Raw genomic sequence first — 22,826 nt, 5'->3', positions numbered from 1 at the left:
GCTTGAGGTCTCCTGGAAGACCAAGATCAACAGGCAATTGAAGTATCATTTTCAGACCACTGCATGCTTTACTGGGCCCCACTCCCTCAAACATGACTCTAAACTAGGGCAATTAGTATATTCTGCATCAAAGATTTTCTCTTGGTAATATTTCAGGGACATTTTATCACTGGGTTGCATGCATATCAGATACATCAGATAGGGATGTTCTCAAGTTGTCTATCCCTTGATAGCACCAAGTAGTACAGATCATCTCTTTATACAGAAGGGATCTGCAGTGAGATGGCAAATGTAGGTAAGAAAAAATTCCTTAGAGCTTCACTGATCCCTTTGGTGGGGGAATGTGGTTAGGTAAATCCTATCTGTTAATACCCTCACTTTGGTAAATGGTAGAAGGCCTCTGTAGAACATACTCTATAACATATATTGTGCGTGCTTCAGGAAGGATTCCCAGATATTACCATTCAAAGGCAGATTTTGCCAGCCAGGAGAAAATATCAGGCTTGCAGTGGCAGCATCTGGACCAAGGACTGAGCAGAGTTGAATTGTCCAGTGAATAATTCCCGTCTTCCAGGTGACAGTCAGTTTGACCACATCAATTCAGGTGCTAGTTCAAGTTTATATGTTGTAGTCTACCTTTAAATATAATGTTTTTTAAGTATCTAATTGCATGTAAAATTAAATTAGATTTAAATACAACTTTGTTTGCTAATTTCTCACTGAAACATGCAGTTCCAAACTGGATGCTGACCAATATGTAAATATTAAAACTATTTTTTGTAATAAAACTACTGGTTACACATATAAAAAGCAACAATTATTTTTGTCTGCCTTACACAGATTTCAACATTTATGGAAAGATCTATTGAAATAAGACAGGGCTGCAAAACTCCCTCCTCCATTATTCTTCATGTGTTACAGTTTAAAAAAAAATGGCCAGCCATGCTGGTGGCAGAAAGTACTGTTTCCCAGTAGTTCAGGGGTTAAATTTTTCCAGTATGGTGTTACTGAATGCTGAAAGAAAAAAATATAGTTCCATAATAATACGATGATGGATAAGTAAGTAGGTACATTTTCTCTGATTAGCTAGCAACATCTGTCTTATTGTTATGATTGTCCCCAAAACTGTCTTTTAAGGTCAATATGCATTTTATTTAATTGTAAATCATAAGGCACAACCCTTAGGTTTTTTTTTTCATTTGTTAATTACTGGTTTTAATTAATTATATGATGTTTCTTTAAATATCTCTGTATTTGCTGGAAGAGGAAGGGTTGCTATATCTTATTATGTTTTCTTCTAGGCTATAGCTCAGATGGAGCTCTTTTTCTATGCTGAGGGTACTCTGAAAAGTCACAGTGATGTTCTTTGGTTATGTGCCACTATCTAAGTGAAAGGTACTAGAAGTTACCATTCTGTTTTCTTTTGCCACAGAATGGGCTCTCCCCACTTCACATGGCGGCCCAGGGGGACCATGTGGAATGTGTCAAACATCTCCTGCAGCACAAAGCTCCTGTGGATGATGTCACGCTGGACTACCTGACCGCCCTTCATGTGGCTGCACACTGCGGCCACTATCGTGTCACCAAGCTCCTTCTGGACAAAAGAGCAAATCCCAATGCTCGTGCCCTGGTAAATCTGTAACACCTGTGTCATGTAACAAACCGACCAAAGGGACATGAGTAGCACTTACTAGGAAAGCTAAGTGAATGCTGTCATCAAACTCCAGCAACCTTAATAGGGGCAGTTACAACAGTGATTGTCACAACCTACTGATTGCCAGTATTATATCTTGCATCATTAGACCTGTGACAAGAGGCTATAGTTTTAGGTCTGGAAGCTCTATAGAGTACCTAAAACCATTTTTAACTGATGATAACTTCACATTGATATTTTGTTGAATTGGTAGTTCATTTCTTCATACTATGCCATATGATACACAAATCACTTTTAAAAGTTTTCAGTTGAATCATTAAGCTAATGGGCATGGAGAAAATACATAACAAAGCTAGAATTTCTATATTTATAAAATGTCTATATCAAATTATAACAAATTATGATGTCCCTTGTATTAGGTGCCATGTTTCTTCCTTTTTAAAAAACAGTTATTCCGATGCTTACATGAAAGCAGGTAGGATTCTTTTCACTCGCTGCGTGAACCGTTATCTCCTAACTAAGAGAAAAACATCACATTTGTCTTCAGAAATAAAAATAAAAAATCCCAACAACTTGAAGAAAATCCAGTCTTGGAAGTTCAAGTTTGAGTTTCAAACTCGAACAAGACTTTCTCTAATGGGAAGTGTCCCTATGAACTGTTATCTGGAAGAACCTGAAATACCAGTACATTGCATATAATGAGGGAAAGAATGAAACTGAGTGCTTGAGATACCTATGCATGAGGAGAACTCTGGCACTTCCTGCTGTATTTGGTGCTTCAGTCTTTGTTGCAGTCCCCTCTGATGTCTTCCTCAGCATTTTGCCTTCAGTATGACCATGTACTATTATTTCTTTGATAGCTCCCACTGTCCCAAGGAATTTACACTTCCCTGCCTCCTTGCACATCACTCTTTAGTGGTGCAGTTTTTTTCTGCCCTGCCATTTATCATGGCCTCTGTATACCTGCAAATATCATAACCCCTCTTTCTCCTTTTTATGTTTTTCTCATCTGGTATTTCACAGTATTATTTTCATTTTACTGGTTGTCTTCAATGCTGTTTTATCCCAAATTTTTGTTTTTCTTGCCAGTCTTCTGATTATCTTCAGCTGTGCTTTCCTCAGCTGCACATACAGACACACTGTATGCTAGCCTCCGCATCTTTCTTCTTCCCTTCCATAACAAGAATATACCTTCTGTTCCTCCCTTCCTGAGAAACAACTGTCCTTGAAGTAAAGGACTACACGCCGCTCTGCTCTCCTACCTCCAGAGTGGTTTTTCTCTCATTTCCTCCCCCAGAAGGGACTTGTCACCTCTGTCTTGTTTATAGTACTTAATACATTCAGGATGCTAATCATTTTTGTTAGTAATGTTTTTTCTGCCTTTTCCTGTCTCTCACACAAACTGTTTCTCACTTAAATAGCAAAGTTAATTCAACTCAGGCAGTAAAATTAAGTGGAAAATATGGAAACTTCTGAAACTTCTGTGTTTCTTCTAATGAAATATATTGAGAGATGTTATGCAGGAGGTAGAATATCTAATGGTTTTGATTACTTCTTAAGAAACTGGGGAAGGCTATTTGTAATATTTAGCAAAGTGTACTGTGTTGGAATAAGTTTTATAAATTATTCATTTTTGACTGTAAATCATTAATATTTGCAAAATGATGTGAGGATACAAGTACTTCATGAGTTCTCAGCTTTTTCAAGTTTTGTATGCTTTAAAGTACCTTCAAAACAACTAGTAATTAACATTTCTCTTAACAGAAGCTGACTGTAATGTGCCTCTTTCTACAAGCTAAGATTTTGCTTATAAGTTATTCACCACTAGTTGAGTGTTTAGCAATACTGATCCTTTTTATTAGAAAACAGACCAAATATTTGACATTATAAAAAAACGTTACCTGTGCTTTTCACTAAAATGTTCACATGCAGTGAATAACGTTTGCTTAGCTTTAGGCATACACTTATCCTGTGTTAGTGATACATAAAAACAGCTTGAAGTCAAAGCATGTATTACGTATGCAGTGTGAAGACATACTTTGTTGTAAAAGCCCCAATCTTAACTGAATAAGCATTTTGAAAGAAATGAATATCTACTGATGGTAAGCAAAACTCTAAAACTGCTGTCTCACAGCTTAGAGTACTAGGCTGCAACTCTGGTTTAAGACATTCCCTTCTCCACTCCCCTTTCTCTCCTATTCCTGCTCCATCCCATTATTTTAATCCTGATACCAAGGGCTGATGCCTCGCTTACAGGAATAAAGGAAGAGGGGACACACATTTAGAAATGCTGAAGACTTGGTATTGTGAAATCAAAGCTGAAATAGTAATATTAATATAAGATAACCTTGCAGAATGCACATACACTTAAAAATGAATACAGTGTACTGCAGATTGGTTTGTAAATGCAAAATTAATATACACAGATACTTAGATTACAGGCTTATAGGATGAAGGAAAAAAAAGATGGAATCTGATAGAAATATTCTGTTCTGTTTTTAGAAAGGTATAGGATGTGCTTTATACATCTCAAAACACCCTACCTGATGTTATTCTTACACATACGCATGTGCAGTCTTTGGAGCTGCATACATAGATGCACCTGGGCATACCTTTGAGAGTCAGTATTTGGTTTTGAAAGGTGTAAGCTCAGTTTCTCTCCACTGCTAGAGAAGAAAGCAGCAGCATTGCTTTGTTCTCCTTGAGGCTCCTGGGAGATTTCTGTAATTCATAACTTCTTGTGCTTAAAGAACAATTGCTTCTAACGCTTCTGCTCCCAGTGTGCCAGCATGGAGCTATGTGGAAAGTGTAGCTGCATGTTTTTAACTAACATGACTGTCTTTTGCACAGAATGGTTTTACTCCACTGCACATTGCCTGCAAGAAAAATCGCATCAAAGTCATGGAACTCCTGGTGAAATATGGGGCTTCAATCCAGGCTATAACGGAGGTAGAAAAATGTTTCGTACCCTGAAGAAACATTCCTTCTCTTTCTCCTTTTTTGCTTCTTTCTTTTCTCTTTCCTATCATGCCTCACCTTCGCTTATGTTTATTTAAAACGAAGAAGCCCCTCCCCTACGCTGGTGCAGAGGAGTAAAACTGCTCTTGCTTTGTTTCGCAGTCGGGCCTCACACCAATACATGTGGCTGCATTTATGGGCCACTTGAACATAGTCCTCCTTCTGCTGCAGAACGGAGCCTCTCCCGATGTCACTAACATTGTGAGTATGGCTTTGACTAGAATCATCTGTGTGATACTCACTACAAAAGGGTCCATGTGGTGCAAACAAAGGTCACATTTTAATGATACTCCATTACTTTATTGTATGTTAGGACAAATTCTGCTAGCACCTTTCCCAAACAGTGAAGAAGGGAAAATAGCTATTGTATAGGCATTATAAGCCACCTTTGGTTTTGTGTACTCTTCCTCGATTCCTGAATAGGAAAAATTCCCTTAAAAATGGTCAAAGCTCACCAAATACACTGCAAGCTGATTATAAGCCAAGTCAATTCAGAATAATGAAATTTATGTCCAAGCAGCTCTAATTTCTGCTTGCATAGGCTTGCTGGCCATAATAAAATTATGTCATTTGTATTAATGAAAGGTTATTTAAATGCTTAAACCTAATTAAACAAAAAGTTAAAATATTAAATTCAGGATGTTCCTTTCATACAGGAAATTCCAGGAACTACTGCCTTGCAAAAGGGACATATTTAAACTCAGAAAATGTGACCTTTGGGAGGTAACAAAATGCAGAACTTGACTTATCATAGAAATCAATGTTTGTTTACCAATAACCTTAGTTACCAAGAATAACAATAAAAAGAGCATAATGATTTCCTGAGTTGTATTTTGTAGATATCTTACTATTTGAATTTGTTACTATAAACATTCAACTTCTGGTTATCTGCACTTTGAAAGCAGATCTTTACCAGTAAATAATGTTATAAATAAGTATTCCCAACAAGAAAATAACAAGAAAAATGTATTAATTCAGGTACGTTGGTTTGTCAGTTGTTCCTGTCAGTTAGAAAAACCTTATATGGAGCCTAGTGACAGTGTTCAGTACACCAAGCTGTTTGCCTGAATCATTAGAACAGATTCTTCTTGATAAAACCTTTTACTGCTTAATATTTTCTTGTAAAAGCAATCCACGCATAAAATCTTTATTGATGAGCTGGAAAACAACAATATATTTTTGTGGAAACAAAATTTAAAATACTTTGGTAATGTGATTGGTCATCTTTGTGCAAAGTTTGACACTTACAGTTTATGCTACACAGGTGTCTTGGCTTTTTACTTGGTAAGCTGGAGTCCTCTGTTGGATTACTGTTTCTAAAACCTGAACTGTGTTGTTAAATCAAGTATAAAAGGGTCTTGAAACTTGATTGTTAGAGTGTGAGAAATGTACATTTTAAACAGTTCATTCTTCAGGTAATAAAATTGATGTCGATTACATTCTGCATTATGGTTTGTAATAGAAGCTGTGGGATTTTATTTGTTGCCTACTTAATAATCACAGCTGGTGATCCAGTGATAATTTTAAATTGATCATTGGTAAATCAACTCCAGGTCCAGAGGTTTTGCTTTAAGTTCCTAACAGGAAGCAAACTCAGGTTACTTCTTTTTCTGTGTCTATGCAGAAAGGACTATTTTAGTCCACTTTATGACACTGAGCTCAGAAAATGTTGAACTGTGCAAAATTCAGTTAGAAATAACCATCATCAAGGAATAGTCACTTTCAGTGTTTCTTTGCAAACCTATGCAAAAGGTAAATGCTTTAAAAGTATCTTCTGTACTTCATTATTGTGATCTGAAATTCCACATCACTCCATTTAACCTTCCAGAATTTAATACGCTCCTTCAAATTCTGTTGGCTGTAGAAGGCTTGAAACAACTTTCATTTCATAGCCTACAGACAGAACTGTGCTGCTGAGCACAGATTTTACACATTTCATATGCTGGCTCAGTTGTGCGCAGCTGCTGCAAGGCATTTTAAAGATGCCAGCTCCACACGGTGTGCAGGAAGAGACCATCTGGAGAAAATTCCCCTTCCATTTTGAGGCTTGTGAGCCTCACAGTCCCTTGAAAGAGACAGGCTCAGTGTACAAAGAGACAGTGTTAATTGTAGAGCAGCTTGTGCGATGTACCTGTATATAGAAAGCTGAGGAACGTATGTGATCAGGGAAGTACACAAGGCAGAATACTGTATAAATAATGTTTGTCCATGATCACTGAGTTTGCAAACCATAGACCACCCAGGTTTGGCACATGTATGCATGCATTCTTCTTAGCTCCCTGTCTCAGCTGGCAGAAATGCAGATCTCTGTACTATTCCAAGTTTATACCATCAGAGCTCTATTTCTTCATGGAGGTTTAAGAAGCTGAAACTTTTTTACCTTTCTGCAGCGTGGAGAAACCGCACTGCACATGGCAGCGCGTGCTGGGCAGGTGGAAGTAGTTCGTTGTCTCCTGAGAAATGGGGCCCTGGTTGACGCCCGTGCCAGGGTAGGTGTTCTGCTCACAACCTTTTTTCTGCTTTTTCTTACTCAAAAATATATCTGAAGCAGGGGAGTGAAGGAGAAGTAATTTCATTTTTATGTAATCCGTGGAATCAACACAAAGCAAATCTTAAACAGTTCTAAAGTGTTTTTGTATAGATGTTTTAAATAGAATGTGTGCACTGGGTTGCCCCTGGGAGGTGGCTCAGTCTTCATGCAGATGATTGTTCTTTCCTTGCTGGATAGGGATAGACAATCAGAAGGTAAAAGGTGAGTGAAACTCTTGGGTTGAGATAAAGACAGTTTAATAAGTGAAGGAGAAGGGAAAAAAATAAAAACAGAGCAGTATAAACTCAGAACCAAACAAGCCCCTTCCCCCTACAAGTGATGTAAAGGCAATCACTCACCACATCCCCTAAGCAGGCTGGTGCTCAGTCAGTCTCCAAGCAACAGCTCTTTTGGAAAAGCTCAACCTCTAGTTTTATTGCTGGGTATGATATTACAAGGAATGGATTATCTTCTTGGTCCATTCAGATCAGCTGTCCAGGCTGTGTTACCTTCCAGTTAAGAAGGCCTTGACACTGTATAAGCACTGTCAGCAGTACTTAGCGCTGTTGTGCTAGCAACACCATTACACAAATCTAAAACACAGCACCATATGAGCTGCTAGAAGAAAATGAGCTCCAGTTCCAGGCAGACCCAGTACAATATGCCTGATTCAGACTAGCAACAGCTGTTCATCTAAGTGAGAAGGTGCACGGCAATATCCTAAATCCAAGCATCAGGCATTCTGATAGCAGTCAGTGCTAGATTATGAAAACAGAGACTATTTGCAGAGCAAGGTAGCAGGTGTATAACAAATTAAGAACACAAAGGAGAGCAAGTGATGAGAGAGCTATGTGCCATCTTACTGAGAAAAGAAAAATAATGCTTATCTTTATACAATTTTCTGTTATAAGCTGTATCTTTTCCCAAAAATTAACCTGCAAGCCCTCTTTTTATTGCTTTTTAGAACTGCTATCAGTTCTTAGCATTTTTCAAAGACAAATGCATAGAAATGTTTATTGGTATAAAACATGATATTGATCAGGATAGTTCTACCTGCGCTAATTATCTACTTGATTTGAGTTGTAGGAAGAACAGACTCCACTGCATATTGCTTCTCGCTTGGGTAAAACTGAGATTGTCCAGCTTCTGCTACAGCACATGGCCCACCCTGATGCTGCAACAACTAATGGATACACTCCACTGCACATTTCTGCCAGAGAGGGACAAGTTGATGTTGCATCAGTTCTCCTAGAGGCAGGTGCCTCACACTCCATGTCCACCAAAGTAAGACAGAATGTTTTGTGACTGTACTCTAGCAGTGCAAGCAAGTACAAGCTTGAGCGTGCCTGTTTCAGGAGGGTTGTACTTTCACCTGAGAAGCTGAGCTACTTTGGGTCTTTTGTTTTTGTTCCCATTTAATCAAAAGCAATCCAGCCGACTGAAGTACTGTACAGACATTGATCGAGGTTTGACAGTTTTTGCTGTCATTTAGAGAGTTTGAATCCTACTGGAGTCAAATACAGATGATGATAAATACATGGCTACAACAGGCTTAAAATGTACACAAAGTCCTCCTATATCTCTTCCCATTATGTTACGAATATGGCTTTTATTGCCAAAATTTTCAAACTAGAAAATGCACATTTTGGGAGAGGGAGCAAATTACTATTTTTCCAAGTGAACAAGTCTGTTTATTTTTCAGTACCTTGTTTATTTAAACAGTAAAATAATTCTGGTATATACTAGATGAAAGGATTGTTCCTAAATGTTTGTTTATACAATTCAGTATCTGTCCAGTCTCATCTAATTCTGAATCTACTTTCAGCAGTTCTATAAACAAGATATTGTATGACACAAGGTCATTTTTCTAAACTTATAAAAGAAATAGTCTGTGGAATATTATTGCTTTGTTAGCCAAAAATGGCTACCAGTACATTCCTAAAGCAGTGCTAAACATAAGAAAATAGATGCTGTGACTAGAATTATGTGCCAAGATATCTCTTCCAAATTTATCACGTGATTAAGTAGTACTTCTGATTTTACAGTGGCAGATTAAAATGTATTTTGAACAATTGGATATTTTCTGGGGTTTAGAGGACTAAACCAGCAATTCTGAAATTATGATCCATGGATTACTGGGCATGCTCACTTTTGTCCTTTAATCTGTCTGTTAAATCACATAAAAATGGCTAAAAATACACCAAATACTCAGTTTTCCATCCTGCTTTGTGACATTTGCTTTTACTACTGCAGAAACATTCTATAATTATGAATAGGGGAAGATGTAGCCCTCTTGATAATCATTCTACAAACCTTCGATTCATGAGCTGGAAATGTTTGAGATTCTCTAACATAAACTCTTGTTGAGGTGGGATTACTGGAACAAGTTGATGATGACGATGATAAACATTACACATTGCTTACATGTCAGGCAAATAGGTCGTTGCAGCTTCCTGGAATTACTGTCAGGACAGCAGTGCAGTCTGCCACCTACTGTTTTCCTTATCAACTTGATTTTTAAAATTGAAAAAGTAGATGAACTGCAAATTAGTTTTTCACAGACCTTATGTCTGTGTGTCACTGATATGTTATTAAAACAAATAGAAAAATACTCTTTCAAAAATGCTATATTTTTCTCATGCTACCATGTGTTTCCAAAAGCACTGCTATTGAGTCACATTTTTAGCTGAAGTTCAGAGGCTCCATCAGAGACTGTGTAGATACAAAAGACCAAGTTGAAATTCTTCAACAAACTCTCTAAAAGAATGAAAACAAAGTTTGGAGCTTTTCTCACTGAATTTAATTGGTGTTTCATTGTTACTAATGCCAACTGACACAGGAAATATTTCTACAACTGTAAAAGCATTAAAAAATGCAGCTGGTTTGGAATAGAAATTTGAACAAGTGCCTTCCTTGCCCACATACTGTTATGTTGCTAGTAGAATCTGTATCAGATAAATTATCTGCCACTATGTCACCATATACATGGGAAAAATTATGAAGGTGGAAAACATATTTTGTATTTCATGGTTCTCAAAATGCTTTTTAGAGATGATGCTGTTTCTCTGTCAGACTATTGATTCTGGCAGCTTGAATATAGATCAAGGAATAACCAACTTGTTTAATAAGGTAGCTCTCGAAAGGGAGGTGTCAGCAGGTTTTTAACACAAACATTTGCTTTTGTCTCGTGAAATTTTTCAGAAGGGATTCACACCTTTGCACGTGGCAGCCAAATATGGGAGCCTGGAAGTGGCAAAGCTCCTCCTGCAGCGTCGTGCCTCTCCTGATTCAGCCGGCAAGGTACTAAGCAGAAAGAAACAATAATTAGCAGCCTCTTGGGTTCTTACTTGGCAAAATGTGCATACAAAGGAAGCCTGCAGCCACTCATACGGTGGTGTTAGCTTTGTTAAGGTCATGGCCTCCCAGGGCTGATTAGTTGAGTCTGTTAGCGTTGCAGGCTGTGGTGCTGAGCACTGGGTTCAGGTTCTCCACGGGAGCATTATGCAATGGGCAGATCAGAGGACAGACATGTTTCTGTGGCTCAAGAAATACTGCAGAAATCATAATTCAAGAAATCCAAGGCCAAGACCGATTTTTTGTCTGTGCTGTGGGAACTTGTTCTCGCAGGGGTGGGGGAGGTGGAAACCACGCCGGTGGCTGCATCAAGCAGGGCCGCCCAGGCTCACCCTCAGCTGCTCTTTAACGCATTAAACAGCCGCTGCCCGTGACTTCTGGTCACTAACATTAACCACCGCCCCGCGCTCGGGGTCCCGCCGGTGCCCTCCCGCACTAACGCCCCTAACCGCCCTTACAGAACGGCCTCACGCCCCTGCACGTGGCGGCCCATTACGACAACCAGAAGGTGGCGCTGCTGCTGCTGGAGAAGGGCGCCTCGCCCCACGTGACCGCCAAGGTGAGCTCCGCCCCCACGGCCGCGTCCGCGCCGCCTACCCCAGGCAGTCATAGCAGCACCGAGGTTGGAAGGGACGGCTTAAGACATCCAGTCCAGTCGTCTGCTCTTCACTACCATGCCCACTAAACCATGTTCCTCAGTGTCACCTGAGGAACAATTTGGTGTCGTCTGCAAATTTACTGAGGGTGCACGCAATCCCTTCATCCAGATCGGTAAAGTTATTAAACAGGACTGACCCTAATACTGACCCTTGAGTAACACCTCTAGCCACTAGTCACCAGCTGGATTTAACTCCATTCACCACCACTCTCTGGGCTTAGACATCCACCAGTTTTTCAGTGAAAAGTACACCTTTCTAAGCCTCCTTTTCTCTCTCCTTCCTCCCCTTCTTTCCCACTGCTTTTCTCTATCTTTCATGTCAAACAGGAGGCAGCACCATGTCTAACACCCTCATAAGAGGGCAGCCTAGCTGCAGCCTCCTTCAGTACTGTAGCCAGTGCTGTTTCTGTGTGGGAAGTTTCAGTTCAATGTACATTTAAACAAGCAAACAAAACAAAAAAAAGATGTAGATGAGCCAGTGTTGGAACACGTTGTCCCCAGGGGCACGAGATCTTTGGAGGTGGTAAAAATATGACGAGGCCAGACCCCAAGCAACCTCATATGCCTGGGAAGCTGAATAACCACCCACCTGCACAAATTACTATTCTTCCAAACCTTCCCCAAAAAAGAACTGCAGATGTGTGTGCATGCATATATGTGACTCTCTTTGCTCATTTTATGTTTATGAGCTTTAGTCATATCTGGAACTTACTTTAGTGTTCTGTAATATTAGAAACAGTGCTGTATTATGACCACATACATGCAGAATTCATTCTGGGATTGGAAATAATATTATGATTTCACAGTGTTAGGCAAAGGCTACCAAGAGGGAAGAATAATGAGAATTGGTGCTGTCTTCAGCATGTTCTTTCCTATAAGGGACTGCTGTTTTACATGCTGCTAGAAAATGGGGCCCATCCTTGGAGTGATTATGTGAGAACTGTTGTTTACACTGGTGTGCAGGAAAAGGGGCAAAAGCTACAGTTGCAATAGAATAGCTTGGTAAAGCTTTCTTTTAAGAAGACACAGACTGACCAACATCTCCACAGAGATTGTGTGATGTAATCTAGAATATTCTCATAATGTTCCATGATTCTAAATTTTCCCACTTTGTGCATTCTAAAGCAGTTAAGGGTGAGAATTTGTCTTGTTCCCAGAGAGTACCAATAATGTCATTCTACTTAGCTGAAATGGTTAATTTAACCAGAATAACATTATTCCATATTACTGATTCCAGCCAGAACTATGACTGACATGTATCAAAATTCCTTACACAGAAACACCTCTACCCACACAATCCAAAAACACATAATGCAATGAGGAGTGTGGACCCATTACTCATCACAGGGAGCATCACTCAAAAGTGAATACTTACAACACAGGATATTCAAAATGTAGGTTTTAAACACATGGTAATTTGAAGTTATTGGATTAAGAAGTCCTGTCTGCCCCAGCAAGGGCTTGCTTTTACTAGTTGGTTTGGACAAAATAATAGATGTAAAAGCAATAGAACATCAGAGTCACGTGGGACATATCTAGTGTTGAGAATGTAATGGATTCCCAACTCTAATCATAAGAAGTAACTGAAAATAATATAGTTCTAAGGGTGTCTGATGTATTAGGCTTATGTGGCTCTTGTGTTAACGTTACTCTCATTTTGTTTCCTGACCTGTGTTAGAATGGATACACCCCTCTGCACATTGCTGCCAAGAAAAATCAGATGCAGATAGCTACCACGCTGTTGAACTATGGGGCTGAGACCAACATTTTGACCAAACAGGGAGTGACACCACTTCATTTAGCCTCCCAGGAAGGTCACACAGACATGGTGACCTTGCTTTTGGAGAAAGGATCCAATATCCATGTGGCAACAAAGGTAACTCATAGCTAGAGACAAGGTGCTATGTGTGGCAGGAGTATCCAAGCAGATACAAAGCACAGTGTAGGAATGATGTCATGTTCTCATAAATTCTCTGCTTCACTTCCTTGTATGCATCTCTGTGAGTCTGCAGGCATGACAAAGGTGGGCAAACAGTAGAAATGAGGAGAGGATACATAGGAATGGCAGATAGATTGATCAGTTAACCTACACCATGTAATTAATAACTTTACTGGGTAGCCTGCTAGAGGAGCTGCAACTGTTTGCTGTGACCAGAGGAAAAAAGATTTACCACCTGCTGTGGTAGAGACGTCACAGAAGAGGCAAGATAAAATGGTTTTTGAGGCATTCAAAAATGTGGAAGAGCTGCATTTTTGTTGTGTTGTAACTTTGCTATTTCTCAGCTGTTCCCTAAATTTTACATTAGATCTAAAGAATGTGGAGTGTAAAATTCTGGAGTTTGTGGATCTGTGGGTTGATTTAATTACATACAACAGAAACCTGAGAGTTGCGGTCCAAAATAATTTAGTGCTCATGCCAGCAAAGGCTCTTTATAATCATATATCTTACCGTTCAGCCATCTTTCCAAAGTGAAGAAACGAGAAGCAAGTAACAGTATTAGAAGAGTAGCAAGTGGAAAGAAAACTGCTCTGGAGGATTTCTCCAATCTTTTGGATTTCCTGTGGTTATACTTGATGAGTCCCACATAGAAAATAAATGTAGTGAAAATGTAGATTTTCATAGGTAATCAGATTTTAACAGGCATATATATAAATCTTATTTACCTAAAATTAAAAGCCTGTAGTCTTTGATCATGCAAGTCAAAATTAATGGCTCAAGTCTTTCATTTTGTAGGTTATTTGCTATATTACCAATAAGAAACAAGGTAGTCTTCATTTCTCTTAACAAGTTTATTCCCTTCCCTGTTTGTGGCTAAGCACCATGCATGATCACAGTGAGCTTTTAGTTAAATGCTATTTCTATTTCCTTGGCATCTTTGAGTGGAATCTGTCTTGGAGTTAATTTCTTCATTCTGACTCTTGCCTGCAGTTGTTAAGGTTCCCTCTCCCATCTGAGGGTGCTTCCCACCCTCATGGGATTCTCAGCTTCCTTACTGACATTATACTATAAAATCCAAGTGTGATCATTGATACATGAAACATGTACTCTGTGGTTATGGTGATAGAATTTATGTGGAGCTATTTGTCAGCCAGACAGAAGAAACATCGACTGCTTTGTTTAAAACATATATTTAGAAGTTATAGTTAGAGTCTCTTCATCTTTTAAAGATGAGAAAGTGAGAAAATCTAGATTTGTCATGTAAAGAATGTTCAATTAATTTATTTATTCATTTATGTTAAATATTCCATCTCCAGACTGGACTGACATCCTTACACCTTGCAGCTCAAGAGGATAAAGTGAATGTAGCTGAAATACTCACAAAACATGGTGCAAACCAAGATGCTCAGACAAAGGTAAATCGTGGAGTGGGTACTTTTCTCCAGTGTGCCAAAGGATGCTATCATTGTAAAGGAATATTCCACTGATCTTGCAGTTTCATTTCTGTGTTCTCTTGTAGCTTGGTTATACACCCTTAATTGTGGCATGTCACTATGGAAACATCAAAATGGTGAATTTTCTTCTTAAGCAGGGAGCAAATGTCAATGCTAAAACAAAGGTAAAAATTTTTTCATTGCTTTTTTGTACTCTTTGTTACCAACTTGATAACCAAACACTACTGATGCATACCACTAAGTACTTTTTTCACTAGGAAACTGTTATTATTGAATAGTAGATGTCAACATGTTTTGATCTGTGGCTGTAGTGGAATGCATTCTGTCTGCTGCATCACCTTGTGCAGTGTTCACGAAAGAAAAGTAGTCAGATAAGACTTTGGGATTATGTCAGGAAATTGATTTTTTTGTTATTGTGGTGGTTTTATTTGGTTTTGTTTTCTTCTTCTTTTCATTTGCAACTAACAAGTTTATTTCTGATTTCCTTCATACATGGCTTACACCAATGTAATGCTGATGTGTTGCCAAGAAATTCAGAAACTGGGTGATTGCAGACTGTAATCTTTTGGGAGAAGAGTGGGAAAAAATACTGGTATTCAAAGGATGTGTGACATGACTTTGGTAAAGGAAACATCAGCAGTGGGAGCATGCAGCTTACTCAGGATAAGTCTGGGGTTTTGTTTTGTTTTGTTTTTTTTTGAGCAGGAACTGGTTATGATGTTACTGACTGGTTCTGCTGAAGTGGACTGAACTACCTGTAGCCAAATACTGAGTGTAATCCACTGACTTTATGAATTTCTTCCAAAGTAAATTGGTGTTCATAACAAAAAAATGTGATGCCTTGTGGGTCAAGAACTGTATATCTCCTGAATATACAAAAACAGAGGTTCTAGTGACTACAACAGCATGTTGCACCCAAGATGTTATCACATCATTCTTATCCAGGAAGTGAAGGCTACCCTGGAGCTGCAAGTCTTCAGCATAGTTAAAGCTGATAGCAGACAGTAGTTTACTTCTAGCTTCATATTCGATGTCTTGGAATCGATGTGAAAAAATCCACTGATACTGCTGGTGATACACTTAGGATTTGTAAAATCCAAACCAGATCATAAGTTACTGGTTGTTCTGGCCAGCTTTGTTCCCAGCCGTCATCTATGGGATGGATTCATTTCTCTGTGTAGGACTGTTTCACTACAGTGGTAACTGTCAACAAGAAAAGAAACAAGTAGCAAATTCAATTAAAAAAAATATACGTATGCTGGCCCATCCTTCGTAAGATCACCCCAAATCAGTGGGTAAAAAAACAGAGATTCCAAAAGAACTAGCAACACTACTAGAAAAACAGCTGATAAGAATTAATAAAGCAGACATTAGCAGGATCCAGATTGTAGCTGCCAAAACATTCAGCTGAGGTATTTGTAGGCTAACTAAAGGGACATGCATACTTGCATGTCTAGTGTTAAGCACCACTCTGTGTGTTTGGGGCCACTGGACCAGATTCTGACGCTAGTTCCCCCAGGTGTTCTACTTATTTAGAAAAATTTCATTAAAGTACACAAGTTTTTATGACGGTATGGGGCAGTGATTCTCCAAGTCTCACGTCAAGGGACCAATAAAAATACTGGCAGTCTGTCAACCAGTACTGTGGACTCAGTTTAAAGAGCAAATCAGTCCTGGCTGGATTTTGAATAGGCATGTTACAGAATAAATAACCTCTAGTTCCTCCAGGATGCTTTATGCTATCTCCAGTGAAAAATAATACTGCTGAGCTCTGTTTGTAAATGACTGCAATGGTATTTAAGGTAGTAAATTCACTTCGGTCTACAACCTACAGTAAAATCCTCCTTTAATTTCTTAGTCCATGTGTGCATACTGTAAGTATGAGAAATGTATCTGTTCCAAATGATCACTGTTATTAATTAATAGCATAAAGCATTACTTACATATGTTGAGTTGCAAAACTGTGCCTCTCAGAGTCTGCCCTCGGGCTTTTTCTAAGTGTCCACTGAAACAGGCTGTGTTTTCTCACAATACGTTTTCCTCTTGCTATCAAACCAATTTCAAGTATTTTGTGATGAATTGCCTGACTGGATTTGCACAAAACCATCTCAAATCAACTAGTGGAAGTACACTTTGGCTACGTTTCTGTATTGAGTAACAAAGAATTAATCTCCGGAGCAGATAAATATATGAAGTTATGAGTATTTCTTAATAATGTTGTGTACAAGTTTTTCAGAAAGTTTACAGAGGTTGTGTACGTTTTTTTCTGAATAAGTATGGCTTGGCCAGGCCTTTTGAAGTCAAGATAAATCTAAAATTGATTGACATTTTTAATAGATAGGTGTTATTAGATTTTTTAAAAGTAAATGTTATTGAGCCACTGCTGTTAAAAATTATATATCTTTACAATGTCTCAAATATTTCAAAGGCAAATCTTAGGCCTCCTATAGGAAAACAAAGATGTGAGAAGAAAATGTTCTCTGCTTCAGCTATGATCTGTTGTTGAGTGTGCCACTTTAATTTATTTACTCATTGTTTCTAATTCTGATTTAGAAAATGAGTTTTTTATTTTTCTAGAACTGGGATTATATAATGAGATGTTAGCTAATATGTGAATAAAAATATTATCTTTATGTTTTCATTAATCTGGGGATTGAGTGTATTTATTATCTTCATTCCTAATGTACCTATGAACCCATGAATTGATGGCATAATTTCTTTTTGAAATGTCTGAAAAGGAGCAGAATTATGCAAAACAAATTTTCTAATCTAATTGCTAGTGATTGTTTTTCTTCTGTATTTGCTTTTATGGTAACCACCATGGATTATAGAATGGGTACACTCCTCTCCACCAAGCTGCTCAGCAAGGCCATACTCACATCATTAATGTTCTTCTCCAACATGGAGCTAAGCCCAATGCCATCACCACTGTAAGTGTGAATTGCTTGTTGGAAGTGTTTCTCTGGCTAGTTCCTTCCTTTCGAGAGCTAAAGAGCAACCCTTTGTTTTGTTGAAAGTTTTCTTCATACAGCTGTTTGTCAGATGTGTAAATGTAATGTTGCTTACTCTCCTTTTCATTATACTCATAAAGTAGGTCATGTATAACTCACTGCAGTAACCTAAATGTGAGATGAAGAAACTGATTTCTGAGTTGCAATGTCAGGCTGGCTGAACCTTCTTGGTTCAGTTGCCTTCTTCCTCAGTGCTTCTGTCTCAAAACATGTGTCCTTCCCCAAAGATACCCACATTACTGTTTATATACGTTTTGCATGTTTAGATCGACACTAGGAGCCTCTTTGGTCCTGGAACAGCTACATGGAATAATCTTGTGTGAAGTTATCCAGGATAGGAGTTTATGTGCCAAAATCTCAGCTCAATATCCGAGCTGTGTATCCAAGATCCTAGTTTGTGTTTATCATGCAAGGGACCCTTGCAGTCAGCTTCTGGGGCTGAAGGTTCTACTGGACCCCTTCAGTGTAGTCTTCTAGTTGGGGTTGTCATGCTAACTCTTACCTAAATCCAAGGGGAATCTCAAGAATATGGCAGCCCAATAGTCTGCATACTTTTTCAGGTACTGGCTCTGTTGTCTACACATTGCAGTAAGAGAATTTCTACCTGCAGCAGCTGGCTAGGGGATATGGGAGACATGCGATGGGATGTTTATGTCTAAGTGACAGTAGTGGTCATGTTATTTGTTCTGTGAAGATCTTTACCTGTTCATTTTGTGCTGCTAACTTATAAACCCTGTGTTGCTTCAGGGTTGCTGAAATAGTCTAATGCATAGGATCTTAAATTGTGGAAAACTCAACCTGGTACTGAAGGAGAGAAAAGACCTCAGAATGATACTCTGCACGCAGAGCAGTGGTATCACAAGAGAAATCATTCTGTACAGTGGCTTTCCATGTCTCCCCTAGTAGGCCAGCATGTTGTTTTTTAATTCAGTGCAAAATAACATGGAACAGTTCAGGGTGCAACTCTGTATGAAGAACCACGGAATATGCTCCTTCTCTCCCCTCTCTCAGGCCGCATCACACAGAACCATGTGACTTGAGCAGCCCCTGTGGCCACTTAGGCTGAACTGGCTGCTGCTCATGTTGGTTAGTTCTGCTGGGAAGTTATGCCCTCAAAAGAGTTGTGAATGATTAAGCAAGTTTCTGATAGGCTTTTTTTTTTTTTTTTTTGGATATGTGTAAAAAGGTTCATTAATTTTGCTTCCTGTTGTGGCTGGCTTCTTGCTCCTTGAAATAAATTACCGTAGACCCTATTTTCAGGCAGTTTGAGTAGAATTTTAAATGCAGTGAGACAGATGGCAATCTTAATTACTGTTCATTTTAATTGAAAACTTACACACTAGGTTCATAAATTTGAATTAATAATACTTATCGCGCAATCTATTTTAATGTTCCATCTGATGAACTGGAGATAAATAAGCCTAAACAATAACTAACTTACTACTTCAGTGTGTGTTTACTGAATGGCATATATCTAACAGGCTTGTGTACTGCAAATTGTAAATAAACTTCTATTTACAATTCCCAACTCCCAAGCCTGATATAGGTTTTTGTGCCTGGTACATTGTCAGCTTTTGTTTACTATTACAGCTACATTATTACATTATTTACTTTGTTGTAAAGAGGAATGGAGAATGTATGTGGAGAATACAGCCATAATCTTGTATTCCTCAAAGAGGGATTGCACCAGAGAAAGCTTCAGCAGTTTCATCTGGAAGTGGAAGATTTTAAAACTTTTTTTTTTTTATTAGAAGATTATCTGTCACAAGCAGTTTATGCAGAATGAAACATGAACTTGTGCAGATGAGACATTCTGTACAGTAGGATTTGACCGTCTAAGGGTTAAACCATGCAGTCCTTGTTAAAAAAAAAAATTGACTAGCAGTCGGATGTATGTGTGTTGTGTTACCGTGGCAACCAGAGCTATAGTCTTAAAGAAGTTGCAAAGACAGAGTCAGATGTAACAGTGAAAAAAAACCAACAGTGATTTTCCTAGGCTGTGCCTTGTTTTGGATGGAAATGCTGGCTCATGCAGTGTTGAGAGTGATCTCATTGGTTCACATCACAAATCCTCCCTCTCATTTCTCTCTCTCTTCCCTTCTCTTTTTCTCTTCAGAATGGTAACACTGCCTTAGCTATTGCTAGGCGTCTGGGATATATCTCAGTGGTCGATACGCTGAAGGTTGTAACGGAGGAGATTACTACCACCACAACTGTGAGTTGTAGATGCATTAAAATCTCTCTGTTTTTTGCTCAGGATGTTGTCTTTCTCTTTTTGCTCAGATTCTCCACAAACCTCTTTTTCTGTTTATTTTCTGTTGGATTTTTGCAAAAATGCTGTAGTGCTTTCAGTATGTCTTTTAAGCATGTAGAAATATGTGCAATACATCAGGTTTTACTGAGCCGGATAACAGATTTTATGTGCATCAGGATGGAAAACAACTGCTGGGGGACTGAATAAAACTTTTTTTTTTCTGGAGATGAGTCTGAGCTGCAAATCCAAACTTTCCAGAAGTTTGTGAGTTGTTTCAATAATGTCCTGCTTCTCTGTTTGTCTTTTTACCTCTCCCTTTCAGTCTCTTCTTAAATTTCCACACTTATTTTAACACCTGCTAGGGCTTAAGCATTGCAGCACACCACAGCAAGATTCTTAGCATTTGGACTTGACCAGCTGTGGAGCAGTGCCAAGCTTAATGTTGTTCACTAGGTGGCTCTGAATCACACAAATCATTTTTTTCAGTCAAATAGATCCTGTTTTTCCAAAATGTGGAAGAATTTCTCTGTATGTGCTCAGTCCTCTCTGTTCTTGGTAATCTGTATTTTGACTTCAGAGTTCGTGAATAATAGATACTGAACATCAGCCAGATGGTACTGTTACTTTAAGCCAGGAAAAACATAGATTCTGACAATCTGGAAGGGGAGGGTTTTTTCTCCTTGGACTCTTACCTCCCATTTATGACTTCTTAGCATTTAGGAAGAGAGAATGTCATAAATAGAGCATCGTTTAAAAAATCAATTTTCATATAAATTTCCATTACTGCGTTTTATATTGAAACCTCGTTGAAAGATCATTGTTTGTGTTTTTTAATGCAAGAAATATTAGAAGTTTAGAAAAAATGTCAGATCTAGGTGTCACTTATGAGCTCACAGATGTGAAAATCTACAGACTACTGGTAACTTTATTACTTAAAAGATGCCACTACGCAATTAGGGAAAGGGGCTAGGGGAAGAAATCCAAACTTTTGTAAAAAAGATGTCCCTCCCTCAAAAAAAAAAAAAAAAGAAAAGAAAAGAAAAAGGAAAATAATTTGATTCTGCTGCATGCTGACAGCAAGTTCTACTGATATTAACTGAGGAAGACGGATTAAAAGCAGCATGGCATAGGGTTACAAATGGAGTGAGCCATAATTTATTAATGACCTGCAAAAATCAAACTGAGTCAGGTTTGAACAAGGAATTCCAGCATAGTTCCAGAAGTCTCTCAATAAAGACTGCATGTTCTTGTTAATACGTATGTTCTTATTTAATCATATATCTTTTCTCAGATATGCATGCATAAGCACATACATATGTGTTCAAAGATTAAAATAAAATAAAACAAAACCTAGCTAAAACTTTTCAAAAAACATTAGCTCTGTTTTCTAATGCATATTTTTTATCCTCAAATGACAACTTTGCTATTCTGTGTGTTGTCTTGTCATCACTTTCTATTCATGCTTGACAGAAGTTGTAATGTCCTTTCTATTGTACATTGCATAGCACTGTACAGCCTTGTACATTGTCATATACACGTCATATGTTTTATAATAATAAGATTTCCACTGTGAAAAGACACCTGTGAGTTATTTACTTTGGATAAATATTTCTTTAAACTTTGATAGTAGTGAATTTTTTAACCTATTACCAGATGCTTGAAGTCTATGATGGAATCAGACACCAAAACTTACTTGCATAGATGTCCTCTAATACTTGCTCATGAGAGAGATTTGAAATCTCATACTGAGTCTGTTCACAAAGCACCATTTTTAAAAGTCAGATGGGAACCACCACTAAAATCAGCAGATTTCTTAGAATTGTATTTGTCCGTATCTTACACCTTAGGGATATATAAAATGCAAACCTCATTGTTAATGATGATGATTACTGTTGATTAAACATAATTTTGAACAAGTGCTGTGAAGGAGGGATAAACAGCAGGCACTCTCAGGCACTCTCTGCAGTGAAGTTCTCCAGACAGTAAGGGTTAGCAATTGGTAAACCAGAACATGGCATTTAGAACTGAAAAAAAAAAAAAAGGTACTGTCACCATAGCTACTTCATTCTCTAAGGTTGTAGCAGTGATGCACAGAGGATTTTAGAGAGGTTGGTTCTTTATTAATATTCAAGTCACTTGCATTTAAGATGAGGAAAACATCTTGAGTGCCAAAGCCTTTGGTCTAACTCTGAACAAATTCTCTTACTTACACAAGTACTGGTGCAGCCATGTGACTATAAAGCAACAGAGGCAACACAGTATTGTATTTTTACAGTTACAGTAACGTGTATTTTTACTTAGTTTAGAGATGAATAGGAGGTCAATCAGAATAAGCCAGGCTTTCAAAGGTTTACTCTGCAATTAAGTTTGGGGTTATTTGTACAAATAGACATAAACTTCCCACGGACAAATTAATACATGAGGAGCTTTGAGATTTTTAATGTTATACTGCTGTAGAGAAGCACTTGCTGAATGAACATATATACATCTGAATTATTCTGTATGAACATAATAGAAGTCTTGAATTCAGAAGCTTAAAGTGAGGTACGTAATTGAATTCTCAGTAGCACCAAACAGTGGTGACTTCAAGAAATACACATTGAGAAATTTACAAGGTGGGCCGTTAATGGGATTAGGTAAGGATTTCAAATTTTGAGAGTTTCTGACTTTTTTTATGTGCCTATAAACTAAAAAAATGCTAGTACTATGAAAGATCTTGTAAAAAAAAATTAATTAATTCCCAGCTTCTGATGGGAATTTATGTAGCATTAATGATCCTTATTGAATTAAATGTTCCTGAGATGCCATTACAAAGTTTTTCTTCTTCTGAAATACACGAACACATCCACATACATTGATTCTGTTTTCTAAACTTTTTATGGGTTTTAAATTATAAATAATTTTCTTATTCTGAAGGAAAAATCTGGAAATAAACAGATCATGACGACTCCTTT

General features: G+C 38.1%; 1 protein-coding gene across 1 annotated transcript in view; it reads left to right on the top strand.

Moving 5' to 3' along the window:
• Positions 1–22,826, top strand: part of ANK2 (ankyrin 2) — a 149,943-nt gene that overhangs the window by 53,945 nt on the left and 73,172 nt on the right. Inside the window, exons 11-22 of the mRNA XM_065736857.1 lie at positions 1,433–1,630; positions 4,505–4,603; positions 4,775–4,873; positions 7,063–7,161; positions 8,289–8,486; positions 10,404–10,502; positions 11,017–11,115; positions 12,893–13,090; positions 14,470–14,568; positions 14,673–14,771; positions 17,439–17,537; positions 19,735–19,833. Coding sequence (XP_065592929.1) covers positions 1,433–1,630; positions 4,505–4,603; positions 4,775–4,873; positions 7,063–7,161; positions 8,289–8,486; positions 10,404–10,502; positions 11,017–11,115; positions 12,893–13,090; positions 14,470–14,568; positions 14,673–14,771; positions 17,439–17,537; positions 19,735–19,833 — 1,485 coding nt within the window. The remainder of the gene's footprint in view (positions 1–1,432; positions 1,631–4,504; positions 4,604–4,774; positions 4,874–7,062; positions 7,162–8,288; positions 8,487–10,403; positions 10,503–11,016; positions 11,116–12,892; positions 13,091–14,469; positions 14,569–14,672; positions 14,772–17,438; positions 17,538–19,734; positions 19,834–22,826) is intronic.

This window comes from Cyrtonyx montezumae, unplaced genomic scaffold (genome assembly GCF_038088225.1).
Source record: "Cyrtonyx montezumae isolate F1298 unplaced genomic scaffold, pur_monq_1.0 scaffold_2, whole genome shotgun sequence".
Classification (NCBI taxonomy): domain Eukaryota; kingdom Metazoa; phylum Chordata; class Aves; order Galliformes; family Odontophoridae; genus Cyrtonyx; species Cyrtonyx montezumae.
Note: the sequence above shows the minus strand (reverse complement) of the source record. Positions and strands in the feature narration are given on the sequence as shown.